Raw genomic sequence first — 14,244 nt, 5'->3', positions numbered from 1 at the left:
GATTCTATTCATAGATGTCCCCGAGGCTCTGTCTGTATTCCATTCTTTCCTATAAACTCAGTGCCTATAGACACCACAACAAGTGGCAGAAGCGGTGCCTCTCAGAGTCCAGCAGGGCTCGGAACTTGCTGCAGTCAGAGGTGAGTAATAAGGGTTGGGTGATAGACAGCCAGCCAGCCAGTTTGGATATTGGAGGAACAATGCCTTTGCCTCCGCTCCTGTACTGGTGAGTAACTAGAGGACCAACGGAGGGGCAGACACAAGACATCCCCTCCTCATCTCTGGGGACCTTGCACCAGTGTGTGTCCCCCGCCTCTCCTGTGTTGCTTACTCTGCTTATACCCTCTAAATGAGACCGGAAGTGCCTCGGCATCGGTGCCCCAGATGTTTCTGTGGGCTTTGGTTTGCTTATAATTGAAAAGATGATGTGATAACATTTGAGGAAAAAAAACTTTTTTAGGTTTTTGTTTTTGTTTTAATCAAGCTGTTATTTTGTAGAAATAACACTTACATGGATCACAATTCAAAAGGTAAAAAAAGGATATACAACGTATGTACCACATCTTCTTTAAAATAAATAGCCAGGCTTCCCTGGTGGCTCAGTGGTCAAGAATCTGCCTGCGAGTGCAGGAGACCAGGGTTGGATTCCACATGCCTCAGAGCAAATAACATAGCCCAACTATGGCCTAGATGGCTTGGGATGGGGGGAGAGGGAGGTGATATATAAAAAGATATAAACATACATAAAGCTGATTTACTCCATTGTACAGGAGAAACTAACTCAACATTCTAAAGCAATTATACTCCAAAAAAAGAAAAGAATACACAATGAAACATCGTTCACCCTTGACACTCTTCCTCCACCTCCAGCCACTTGGTTCTATTTTTCTTTAAGAATTCCTTTTTGAAAAAATCTTTGTTACCGTATTGCTTCTGTTTCATGATTTGGTTTTCTGGCAGCAGCATGTGGGATCTTAGTTCCCCAACCAGGGATGGAACCCACACCTTCTGCATTGGAAAGATAGCCAATGGAACATCAGACAAGTCCCTGTTCTGTTGTTTTCTGTGGAGACCATGAATGCTATCAGTTTCTTGTATCTTCTTTCCAAGCTAGAGTTCAGGCTCACTCCCACTATCCTGTACCCTTCTCTTTATTCCCTCCTCCCTATCCCTTCTTTCTATATTTATTTATTTATTCTCTCCATCTCCTGGCTCCCAGGGCCAGAATCCTGGTTATCTCCCAGCCTTCCAGAGCGCAAGGCAGGGTCTCTTCTTGCACTGACCTCCCATCTCCAACAACAGGCTGCCTTGCTGTTGTCTCTAAACCCCACCTCCAGTCTAGAGGGCTCTGTATGGTAAAACTGATACAAAAACAAATATCTGCTCTGCAGTAAAGTGCAGGTTGAGGTTGGTGGGACCATAGAAAGCTACATTTGAGGGAGCCAGAGCTTAAAAGTGAAATTCTGAAGCCAGACCAATAGAGAACAGCCCTGCCTGAGGAACAGCGTAAGCAGAGGTATTGCTCGTGTGGAGAATACTTTTTGAGCTCTCACTATATGTTCTGTTCTAGATGGGCCGGATTTGAGATCAAGGAGGTGTGTGGGGTATGCGTGTGTGCATGTGTGTGTGTGTGTAGGGGGGAAGAACAGTCAATAAATGAATGAAACAAGGATAACATGTCAGGTGGTGGCAAGATGTTAGCAAACTATAAAGATGAGTAAGATGACTAGTGGGTCCAGGGGATGGGGGAGAGGATGGGGCAGTTGTTTTGCAGAGCATATTCAGGGAAGGTCTTTCCTAAGGTGTCATTCAAGCCATGAGCTGAGCGAAAAAGGACAGGAGCCATGTGACATCCATGGAAAGAGCTGTCCAGACCGAGGAAATTTCTAGTGCTGAGAACCTGAGGTCAGAGTGTGCTCTGGGTGCTTGAGGATCATGGTGAGGGGTCAGGAGCACCAGGGGAGATAGAGAGGTATGTGGGCACAGATTACGGAGGGCCCTGTGGTCACTACAGGACTTTGCCTCTTATTCTGAGGAATTTAGGAGCCCTGGTGGGGGTTTGAGCAGCAGGACAACGTCATCTTACATTTGAAAAAGATCCTTCTGGCTGGACTGTGGGACTTTCCTGGTGGTCCAGTGGTTAAGAATCCTCCTGCCATGCAAGGGATGTGTTTAAAAGATCAGAGAGAGGGGAAGATCACATCACCTCCCCCCATGACCGTACCTCCCTAACACGATGGGGGCTCCTACTTTGTTTCAAAAGTTCCCCTCAAGCACAGCATACTCTGGTCTTGCATGTCTGTGTCCAGGACTCAGCCCATCCTGAAATCCAGCTGGGATAGAGGCGGGGTCCTTGTCAGAGCTCTAAGTTCTTCTTTTTCATGTCACCTGCCACCTTTTAGGGTCTGGGAAGCCTTGGTAAAGGTGACTCTCTGGTGTTGTTCAGAAGGTGCTAGGTCCTGGCCACACTCCCTGTACGTGCAGTGGCTGGGGACAGCTGGCATCAGATGGGGTATTGACCCTCCTGCTCTTCGGTACTGTGGCCAGAGATCCACAGTGTGGGTGGCAGGTCATGGGTGTAAACCAGCACTTCTACAGGATACATTTATAGGGTTTTGTGACCAAACAAGTTTGGAAAACTTTAGGCTATAGAAAGTTGAGCAGTGTTTCTCTACCATAGTGCTTTTAACCTGTTATATTCACTGTGAACCTCAAAGCAGAGAGATTTTATGAGAAATAATAGTAGCTAACATTTACTGAGTGTCTACTCTTTGTTGAATGGAGGTGCTCCAGTAGAGGCTGGGGAGACTTACCCAATGTCATGGCTGATTGGTAATAACACAGTCTTTTGGGCTGGAGCAGACTGAGCCCAAACACGTCTCTTAGCCAGCACACAGACTGCTTGTACAGTGTGTACATTTCTTTTGTACAAAAGAAACTTGGAGCAGCCTTCTTTTATTTGGGACTTCTCATTCCCTATGAGAATGTAAGAATATTCCCTTTGGGAGTAAAAAAGTCTTCCTCAGTGATCAGTACAAGGAAATCGAGGAAAACAATAGAATGGGAAAGACTAGAAATCTCTTCAAGAAAACTAGAGATACCAAGGGAACATTTCATGCAAAGATAGGCATAATAAAGGACAGAAATGGTATGGACCAAACAGAAGCAAAAGATATTAAAAAGAGATGGCAAGAATACACAGAAGAACCATGCAAAAGAGATCTTCATGACCCAGATAAACACAATGGTATGATCACTCACCTAGAGTCAGACATCCTGGAATGCAAAGTCAAGTGGGCCTTAGGAAGCATCACTACGAACAAAGCTAGTAGAGGTGATGGAATTCCAGTTGAGCTATTTCAAATCCTGAAAGATGATGCTGTGAAAGTGCTGCACTCTATGCCAGCAAATTTGGAAAACTCAGTTGTGGCCACAGGACTGGAAAAGGTCAGTTTTCATTCCAATCCCAAAGAAAAGCAATGCCAAAGAATGCTCAAACTACTGCACGATTGTACTCATCTCACACACTAGCAAAGTGATGCTAAAAATTCTCTAAGCCAGGCTTCAGCAGTACATGAACTGTGAACTTCCAGATGTTCAAGCTGGATTTAGAAAAGGCAGAGGAACTAGAGATCAAATTGCCAACATCCGTTGGATCATCGAAAAAGCAAGAGAATTCCAGAAAAACATTTACTTCTGCTTTATTGATTATGGCAAAGCCTTTGACTGTGTAGATCACAACAAACTGTGGAAAATTCTTAAAGAGATAGGAATACCAGACCACCTTACCTGCCTTCTGAGAAATCTGTATGCAGGTCAGGAAGCAACAGTTAGAACTGGACATGGAACAACAAACTGGTTCCAAATCATGAAAGGAGTACGTCAAGGCTGTATATTGTCACCCTGCTTATTTAACTTATATGCAGAGTACATCATGCAAAATGCCAGGCTGGATGAAGCACAAGCTGGAATCAAGATTGCCAGGAGAAATGTCAATAACTTCAGATATGCAGATGATACCACCCTTATAGCAGAAAGTGAAAAGGAACTAAAGAGCCTCTTGATGAGAGTGAAAGAGGAGAATGAAAAAGGCAGATTTAAAGCTCAACATTCAAAAAACTAAGATCATGGCATCTGGTCCCATCACTTCATCGCAAATAGATGGAGAAACAATGGAAACAGTGACAGACTATTTTCTTGGGCTCCAAAATCACTGTAGATGGTGATTGCTGCCGTGAAATTAAAAGACGGTTGCTCCTTGGAAGAAAAGCTATGACCAACCTAGACAGCATGTTAAAAAGTAGAGACATTACTTTGCTGACAAAGGTCTGTATAGTCAAAGCTATGGTTTATCCAGTAGTCGTGTATGGATGTGAGAGTTGGACTGTAAAGAAAACTGAGCGCCGAAGAATTGATGCTTTTGAACTGTGGTGTTGGAGGAGACTCTTGAGAGTCCCTTGGACTACAAGGAGATCTAACCAGTCCACCCTAAAGAAAATTAATCCTGAATATTCATTGGAAGGACTGATGCTGAAGCTTCAATACTTTGGCCACTTGATTTGAAGAACTGACTCTTTAGAAAAGACCCTGATGCTGGGAAAGATTGAAGGCAAAAGGAGAAGGGAATGACAGAGGATGAGATGGTTGGATGGCTGACTCGATGGACTTGAGTTTGAGCAAGCTCCCGGAGATGGTGATTTACAGGGAAGTCTGGCGTGCTGCAGACCATGGGGTTGCAAAGAGTTGGACATGACTGAGCGACTGAACTGTACTTATACTGAACTGATGGGGTTAGTACTCGGAAGGACTCTAGTTGGAGAAATGCCAGTGTAAACTTGAAAAGTGCAGACTGTTGGGAGAATGGTGACATGGGTTTCTCTTATGAACCCATTATGTTCTGAGCTCCCAGGAACCTCTGCATGCCAAATGTTTTGATGTCAGATTAGGCTGGTTTTACTGCCTATTCAGTAGAAGAGGCAGGCACTGGGGATCTGGAGTATAGGGTCTAGGCCAGTAGTTCTCCAGCTTGGCTGTGTCAAATTCATCAAGGGAGTATTAAGAATAAATGATGCCTGGCCTCATTCTCAGAGATGCCAGTTTAGCCTGGGTGGGACCCTGGCTTTGATGATTTTTTAAATGTCCCTTGGTGATTCTGCTGTAGCCTGGTTGAGAGCCAGTTGTTTGCCACACTCCTTTGTGGTCCAGTTAACCCTGTGTTATACCAAAGCAAGGAGAAGAAAAGATTTTCGTTCATTAGTTAAATGACCTGAGAGGGTTTTGAGTTGTTTCACTTTTTGTGGATGAGCAACTGGTGTTCTTTTTTTATTGATCCCGTATAGCCTTGCAGCATGAGTCCTCTCCATGATCTATACCCATGACTGTAGCTTTGCGCTGACATTCACATACTGACCAGCCCTCATGCAGAAGTGCTAGACTGGCCACTAAGGGGACACATGAGAAAGACACTCAGCTCACTTATTCCTGCTGGAAGAAGTAAGTGGGTACTGTTGCTCCGAGTACTGCTTTCTTGCTGTTGCTGAGGGAACTGGAGTGACAAGTGCTTTCTGGGTGATGGCATCAGCTGAACCACCCACACTTCTTATTGGGCTTTCACTGTAAATAACAGTCACTGTCATTTTCAGCTGATCAGGTGAAACTGGGTAATGAAATTGTTTCTAGGTTTGGTAATTGGGTCAAAAGTCATTTCCTACTGTATCTACAAAAAGACTTTTTTAGGCATTTGGGAAGAATATATGCCGTTGTCAATAATAGACAATGATTATTTCAACCCTGAGCTGTAATGACTTTTCTTAATATCATCATCTTTTCAAAGGCACAGACCTGAGGCTGTTCAAAGCGGAACTCCAGGATTTCGAGACCACCACTCTTTATGCAGCTCGAGAGGGTTGTGTCCCGGGTTGACCAAAGGGTTTGTAATGGGAATGTTTCTGTTGGTTTCTTGCAGTACAACAAACACCTCTTCGTGCACATCGGGCACGCCAACCATTCTTACAGTGACCCATTGCTCGAATCAGTGGATATTCGTCAGATTTATGACAAATTTCCTGAAAAGAAAGGTGGCTTAAAGGAGCTGTTTGGAAAGGGCCCTCAAAATGCCTTCTTCCTCGTAAAATTCTGGGTGAGTAAGACCTTGCTGTTACTTCAGTCATTTTTGTCTGAATGGTCGCATCCTGTACCCGAGGGAAGAGCTGCAGTGGTTGTGGGTTCCCATTGACTGATCTGCACGGTCGCCAGGGGATCACACACTAGCTCTGTGGGCGTCCTCATGCAGGCCACGTGGCACAGCCACATGAGGACCCAGGTGACATTGCCGTCCCTGCCGAGACAGACAGGTGGCCCCTTGGGCTTAAGAACTCAGTTGTGCAATGACAAGAAACCTCACAGGTGGCTGGAGTCACAATGGCAGACGCAGGGCACTAGACTCTCTGTTGGTTCTCACTCCAGTAAGCAAAGTGAAGTCATTCAGTTGTGTCCACTTCTTTGCCACCCCATGAACTGTAGTCTGCCAGACTCCTCCGTCCATGAGATTTCCCAGGCAAGAATACTGGAGTGGTTGCCATTTCCTTCTCCAGGGGAATCTTCCCGACCCGGGGATCAAACCTGGGTTTCCTGCATTACAGACCGCCTCTTTATTGTCTGAGCCACCAGAGAAGTAAGCAGAGCGACCTCTAAATTCTGTGGGCGCCTAGGACCCGAGGCAGAGAAGGGACTTGGGCAAAGATAAGGACAAGCTGCAAGACCTCGAGGGTCAGAGAGAATATGAAATGGCTCTGCCTGTCGCGTGCCACGTGTGCGCTTTCAGACACCACGGGCACGTTCCTCCAGCTGCTGCGCCTGTCCCCTAGCCTCCGAGGAGATCTCTGCTGTCCCATCCCCACTGGTCAGGCTTGAGCCAGGGGACTGCTGTGGGGTCAGGGGTGTGTCCTCGGGGCTTAGACGAGAGAACTTGCTGGCCTTGAGCGTTTATAACTCCTCACTCTTGACGAAAATAAAAAGAAAATGGCTTCACATGTTCACGCTTCTCAGCATGGCCTTAAGGGCCCTGCAGGAGCTGGTTCCAAGTGTTTTTCTTCCTGTCCATCCTCAGCCGGCCTTCGTGTGTCTGGATGGACTTTGTACAGTTTTCCTCCTTTCCCCCCTTTTGAGGTGGTGGCTTCTTTATTATCACACCTTCCTTACATAAATAATCTACTAATTTTTCTTTTAGTCCCGTTGCGTTGTGAACTGCCTCAGTTCCCAGGCTGTGTCACAATTAACTGGGATGTGTGTCCCACTCCTTTCTGGACTCCAGGCTCCTTACTCATTGTGTGGCTACACTGACCGCCTGCTGTGGGCTGTGCGCTGGGTTCATGCATCACGTGCTTTTCCTCCAGTCCTCCCAGGGTTAAGTGGAATTTGCCTCGTATCCAGCTAAGAAAATAGAGACGCAGAGATTACAAAGGACAGGTGGGCACCTGGAGCTTGAAATCAGATCCGTTTGAAAAGCGCCTCTGCTGTGTTTACTGGCTTCTTTGTGCCCCCAGGACCCTGCTCACAGGGTCTGCCTGTCATTCTTCATATCTCCAAAGCTAAGCAATGCCTGGCACACACAAATGGCAGAACAAACAGACTAAGGAAAAATTCGTGTTTGAAATTCCTTGGGAGGAAATTTACATATTCAATTTAATTTGTTTTGTTTTTTTAATCCTTGAGTGGTAACTGGATTTCATTTGTCATGCTTCCGTATTGAATTTGGATTGTGGAAATAGCCTTCTACTTAAATTAATGTTCTCAGGATTGGTAATACATGTGGACACCCTGAAAAAGCAGTAACAGTCACTTCCTTTTCTTAAATTAGTGACTGCCACCCAATGACTTGAATGGTGGTTGGGGGCCAGTAATATGGTAACACTACAGTTTTCAACGTGTGGCCTGCAGACCCATAGCGGGTTCCTCAGTAGCCTTTCAATGGGCCGACAAGATCAAAACTACTTTTATTATGACACTGAGATGTTATTTTCTTTTTGAATTCTGCTGATATGCATACTGATGGTTCCAGTGTTATAGGGTAAAACTGCTGAAGCCTGGGATCAATCAGACTGGGTTGCATACACAGTTTAAATTAAAAAAATGAATTAGTCAAACCAAGAGTGTCGTTTGTGAAAGTTTTACATCCTAGACCGAGTACACACTAAAATGGATGCAACGAACCTCCTGCTCCATCAAGGAAAACAACTGATATTTGTTGTCAAAGATAAAATTTGAACTTTCAAATAAAAATAAGAATTTTGGAAAATTTGTATCCACTCTGGTGAACTTGACGGCTTCCCAACATTTAGGACTTTTCTGATGGGATCCATAATCATATTTAAAAATGTGATTTTTTTTTAGTACTGTACAAGATAAACTAATGGGTTTTAATGTAGCAGTATGAAAAGTTCATTGAGGGCTTCAGACTCTACACTGCAGCTAACCTTTAGAAGCCACTGCTTATCAAGTTTTGATTTAGTGTCAAAGAAAAATGGCCAATTATCTGAAGAGCCCATCAAAATATTCTTACCTTTCCCAGCCATGTATTTATGTGAGGCTGGATTGTCTCCATGTATTTCAACCAAAAGTTGAAGTACAAATCATGACAAATTGAATTTAGAAGCAGATATAAGAATCTAGGTATTTTCCATTAAGCCATACATTAAGTATTGCAAAATGCAAATCAGTGCTACCTTTCTCACTAATTTTTGTTTTTTAAAATATAGGTATGTCCAATTTAAAAAAGATGTGTGTTAATACGAAATAACCTTATATTATTTTTAAAGCAGGTACTAAATATTTTAAAGCTTTCTCAGTTTATATTTCCAACATAGAAAATATCGATAGCTATAACCTACAGAAACAAAAGCTCTTTGAGACCCTCAATAAATCTTAAGAGTGGAAAAGGGGTCCCCGAGATGAAAAAGTTTGAGAGCCACTATGGTGAAAGATATAAAAGAGGTTGTTATACCCAAATGAATTAAAATTAATCAGAAAATATAGGATAAGATAAAAATAAACCATTTTCAGTGCTGTCAAATTAAAGTGTTGGTTTTTAATGTTAATAAGACTTCTTATAACTTCCTTGTTGTTTGATTATAAAGTGGAATGGAAACTATTGATATTAGAAAGTTTTTGTTTTTGCTTATATAATTTTCCATTTTACACAGAGGATGATTTTAATAAATGCTTTCAGTGACAGGGTCCTTCAGTCACTAATTCCCAAATAACGAGGTCTAGGTTTGCAAATGTTTAGAGTGTAGTGGCAGGTATGAGATGTGCAGATTTAGAAACAATTTCTACGAGATTAGATAACAGTTTATTAAATTAAGATTTGCAGAATTAGAATTACATTTGAGCTCTCCTATGAGTATGATGAAAGACATCACTCCTTCAGTATAATTGTTAGCAGTACTTAACCTTTATGAAGAAATTCAGTCCTAACTATATTAGAATAAGTGAGAAAAGGCAGTTTGAATCAGGTTTACACTTTGCTGCAATTTGAAATCTCATTGGCTTCCTCTAAAGACCTAGAAAGTGTGAATTACACTTTGACTCTCTGTGCTTGAATGTTAGTCGGTATTTCCAGTGGGTGTTTCTTAAGTAGGCTTAACCTTCCCTTTAAAATGTCTTGCATATTAGCAGTTTGCTTCACTGGTTTTCATTTTCGTATAAATTCAGTACATCTCAACGGAAGTCCTACCCACACATCTCCTTTCTTCTCCTCCCTATTTCCTCTTTCTCAAAGTACCTGCAGTCTCCAGGTTATCACCAGCAGGATGACTTAGTTTATCCATATGTTTAATCGCTCCATGTCCAGCCTGGGCTCAGTCAGGCCGGAGCAGCTCAGGAGTGCGCCGTGGGTGGAACACTGAGTCCACCTGTAGGATCTGCACTCGATGCCCGAGCTGTGGCCCAACTCTCTGCTGTGTAGCGGTCCTTCCACTGGCTTCAGAGCAGAAAACTGGCCTCCCAGGACTCAGACGCCAGAACACACATGAATGACAAAGCCACAGTAGTGTCCGACCTGAACTTCTTGGAAACAGTAGGCGACTCTTGGTGCCCAGGTAAACGGACACCTGAGTGCCCCCTAATGACAGATCTTCACAAAGAAATGGTGCTGCTTCACTTCAAGTGCCCTTGGCTTCCATGCACAGACACAGTGGAAAGGACACAGATTCCAGAGTCCAGCAGATCCGGCATTGATTAGCTGAGTCACAATGCAGAAGTCACTCTGCCTCTCCATGACTCAGTTTCTTTATGTGTAAAGTGGGAATTATCACATGCACCTCCCAGGGAGTAAATAATACCAAGTGTATGCTCATGCCTGGTATATTCACTAATTGCTTGACTACTTTCAAAAAGCAACTTGGTTTCTTACACACAAACTCACATATACCTGCACACACACACACACACACACACACACCACACACACACACTGAAAGCCTTATTGTCAATGTCTAATAAGGTTAAATTATGATACACCCAGTAAAGAGGATATGTTGTCATGAATAATCTGTGAGAAAGCATCTCACCACCTCCTTGTCACTTTAGTTGAATTACTTGCACTGGTAGTATATACTACTATACTAAGATCCCCTGGAGAAGGAAATGGCAACCCACTCCAGAATTCTTGCCTGGGAAATCCCATGGACAGATGAGTCTGGCAGGCTACAGTCCATGGGATTGAAAAGAGTTGGACACGACTGAGCAACTAATACTAAACTAAAAACTAGTAGCTTAAATTTGAATCCCCAATTAAAGTGTCTCAGAAAAAATATAGTTTGATGCAGCATTGAAATTGTTATTATGAGTGAGGAGGAGTATGAAACCAGATTTGTGGTTAGTGAGGCCAACATTTTGCACTGGCAGAAAACCATACTTCTTATTTTCCTTTTAAAATAACGATCAGATGCTTTGTGGGCTCTAAGAAAGGAAGATGTCCACCCACAAGTGGACAGAGCTGTGCTTTGTTTCAGAATTGAGATCCATGCAGATGGGTTGCCAGTGATAATGGCAGACAATGCAGCTAATTTAAGATAAAATGTCAGCTGCTTTGGAATAGATCAGAGAGTCCCGAAAGCTGGAAGAGGTGGGTGTGATTCAGTCATGCATCCTAACAGACAGAAACCCAAGTATAACTCTCAGCTCACTTTCAAAAGAAGTTTGATTCCAGCCTGTGTAGTAGTTTTGCTGCTGTTGCTCAGTCGCTCAGTTGTGTCCAACTCTTGTGAGCCCATGGACCACAGCACTCCAGGCTCCCTGTCCTTCACTGTCTCCCAGAGCTTGCTCAAGCTCATGTCCATTGAGTCAGTGATGCCATTCAGCCATCTCGTCCTCTGTCATGTCCTTCTCCCCTTGCCTCCAGTCTTTCCCAGCATCAGAGTCTTTTCCGTGAGTCAGCTCTTCACATCAGGTGGCCAGACTATTGGAGCTTCAGCTTTAGCATCAGTCCTCCCAATGAATATTCAGGATTGATCTCCTTTAGGATGGACTGGTTTAATCTCTTTACAGTCCAAGGGACTCTCAAGAGTCTTCTCCAACACCTCAGTTCAAAGCATCAGTTCTTCAATGGTCAGCCTTCTTAAGTAGAATAGTTTATTTAAGTAGTAGTAGTTTACTTAAGGGAATAAAAAATGCAGTGAAAGTAATATTTTTGGAGGGCCCTCAAAATTCTGCTCTGTCTTAACAGTGCTCAAAAGTGTCAAGCTTGGTGACACTGGTTAAGAAAGCCACACATTACTAACATGTTACTTATAAATCTTATAGTCAAAAACTATTCAGAAGAATCATTAGGATAATGAAGGCTTACTCTCAAACTTTATTTGGAATAATAAAGAAGAAAATAGTATGAAAAATGAGATTGTATGGATCTGTATCCTGTTATTAAAAGAAACAAATTCGTAATATACATTTAATTACAATGTTTCTTTTTTTCTCTCAAATCAATTAGTGGCATGTTAGAAATCAGGATATACTCCAAGTTACCCTATGGCTATTTATGTTTTACTTTATTAAATTCTTGGAATTATCATCCGGTATAAACAATTAATAGTATATTCATAGTCATTCAACTTTCTTAACCTACTTTTTTGGAGGAAGAAAAAGCAAGACTAGTTTTACTAGCCGGAGTAGATGTGAGAAGATATTATAAAACAGAAATGGAAAGGAGTTATCTGGAAAGAAGGCAGCCTTTAGAAGATGCTTTTATCTTGGTAGGAACAAAATCACATTTGTTGGACAAAATGACAGGCACTATAAATAAAACAACTGGGCTTTATTTAGGGATAAGAAATCGGGTGCACATGTACACTGGCCAAATAGACCCCCTCTGGAGTTTCAGCCTGTTCCTAATTGGATTGTGCGTGATTTAGGCTAGAATTGTAGACTCGAGTCTATCATTTGCGACCAAATGTCTCTGTTGCTATTCATGGAAAAGGATGTTAGCAAAATGGAATAATATGCTTCCCACATGTTTTAAACTGTTATCAGTAAGAAAAGGGCCTTTCAGTTCAAGATTTTCATTTCATTCTACTTCTATCTCATCTCACAATGGTGTTAAACTCTGAAATTATATGAACAATAGGAAATGATGGAATGATGTAGTGGAAGGAAGATTAACAAGAAACACCACCATATCCAGAGGTACTTCTGGGACTTATATGTAATAGATTATCTTTGATAGACTGTGACTCTCTTATTGTCTTCACCAGGGTCTGGTTTTTTTGGAAAAATCATCTCTGGCTAGCAGGTTCTGATGTTTCATGTAGAGGGATGAGGGGGAATGGTAGTTAGTAACCTTGCACATCCAACCCATTTTGGTTTGATTTCATGAGAACGGTATCTGGAGCTTGTTAGCACTTGCTGCATTGCCTGCAGTCTTTTATTGCTTCCTTCCTGTTTTCCCAGCCCCATGACCTAAACTTCTTTGTAAGCCTTCCCCAGGGAGCAAGGATCCTATCCGGTAACATTTGTTTATGCAGCAGTGCAATGTATATAGCAGATTCTCAACAGTTTATTTTCTTTAATTTGTTAGATGAAGAGTGATTTCATTCCGTACACCTAGAGGGATTGCTGTACATGGGGTCCTATAACTGCCACTGGGCCAGCTCTGATTGTCAGCCTAGACAGTTTGTTGACTAATCTTTCTCAAGGAATTTACTGAAAGCCGGTGGAGGGAGACCTCAAGGGTTTCACACAAAAGCTTTCTAGGCTGTGTCGGGAATTTGGGTTCTTATAGAAACAGTTTAATCATTTGCTTTAGCTTTGAATATACACATCACCAGTGAGTCATTCGGCAAATACTCACTGATCTCTACTTTGCTCCTAGAAAGCTGAGGGAGCAGACGTGAGTAAGAGGCAGACTTTGGGGTCTGATGTGGGATGGCAGACACACAGCAGCTATAGGGGCTGTAGTGGAAATGTGAAAACATAGGTAGAGGAGGAACTCTTTTTGCTTGAGAACTTTCTGGAAGGCTTCGTGAAGATGTGGCATTTGAGCTGATTCTTGAAAATTTAATCAGTGGGGAGAGAGTGGGAAGGAGTTTGGGCCGGGGGGGAGGTTGTGCAGAGACCAGGAATCCTAATGAGAGTTGTCTGAGTGTCCCAGTGGCCGCTGGGCCTTATAGAACCAGGAGAATGGTGCAAGTTGAGAGTGGAAATGATACTCTGCCTGACAGTCACTTTATTTAAAAGAGTCTGAATCCCCTGAGAACAGAAGGCAGAACAGCACAGCCTGGAAAATGGGAGCAGCAGCTGACGGTGCTTTTCCCGCAGGCCCTTCACCTCAGTTCCACCACAGACACTTTTCTTTTTTTTTAACCTGGAACTCTTCAGGATATCTAGGCGGAATCTAAATTGGGAATTCCCTTAACCTCGTGGAAGAATCCATCTGACATGTTTTCCCGTCCTGGACCATTTGGCTCAGTGGTTGCTAACAAAGCCAAGGTCAGGGATCCATCCATTCTTTGCTGCATGGGGCTGTTTAACTCTGCTCCCTGCCGCAGTTGCAGCCTGAGATACAAAGCCACTGTGCCCCCCAGAGCTGCTGCTAACCAGAAGCCTGGGGGAAGCAGACGCATGCGGTCCCCCTTGCACCGTCCTGCATTCACCCCATTCATGCAGGCACAGCTGACTTCACTGTTCCAACCGTCCCCGGGAAAAGCCTGGGAAGAAAAGAACTGAAGTGGCACTATCAGGGTATGTGTCTGC

General features: G+C 43.2%; 1 protein-coding gene across 13 annotated transcripts in view; it reads left to right on the top strand.

Moving 5' to 3' along the window:
- The window catches only part of TEAD1 (TEA domain transcription factor 1), a 262,318-nt gene that overhangs the window by 215,066 nt on the left and 33,008 nt on the right, over nt 1–14,244 (top strand). For 12 of the 13 annotated variants that reach the window (XM_040258347.1, XM_040258345.1, XM_040258348.1 and 9 more), the window contains one exon: nt 5,966–6,139. In XM_040258347.1, the coding sequence (XP_040114281.1) occupies nt 5,966–6,139 (174 nt within the window). Of the gene's footprint in view, nt 1–5,965; nt 6,140–6,823; nt 7,228–14,244 lie in introns of those variants that run through there. The other variant, XM_040258340.1, reaches the window with a different exon arrangement.

This window comes from Oryx dammah, unplaced genomic scaffold (genome assembly GCF_014754425.2).
Source record: "Oryx dammah isolate SB20612 unplaced genomic scaffold, SCBI_Odam_1.1 HiC_scaffold_17, whole genome shotgun sequence".
NCBI lineage: Eukaryota > Metazoa > Chordata > Mammalia > Artiodactyla > Bovidae > Oryx > Oryx dammah.
Note: the sequence above shows the minus strand (reverse complement) of the source record. Positions and strands in the feature narration are given on the sequence as shown.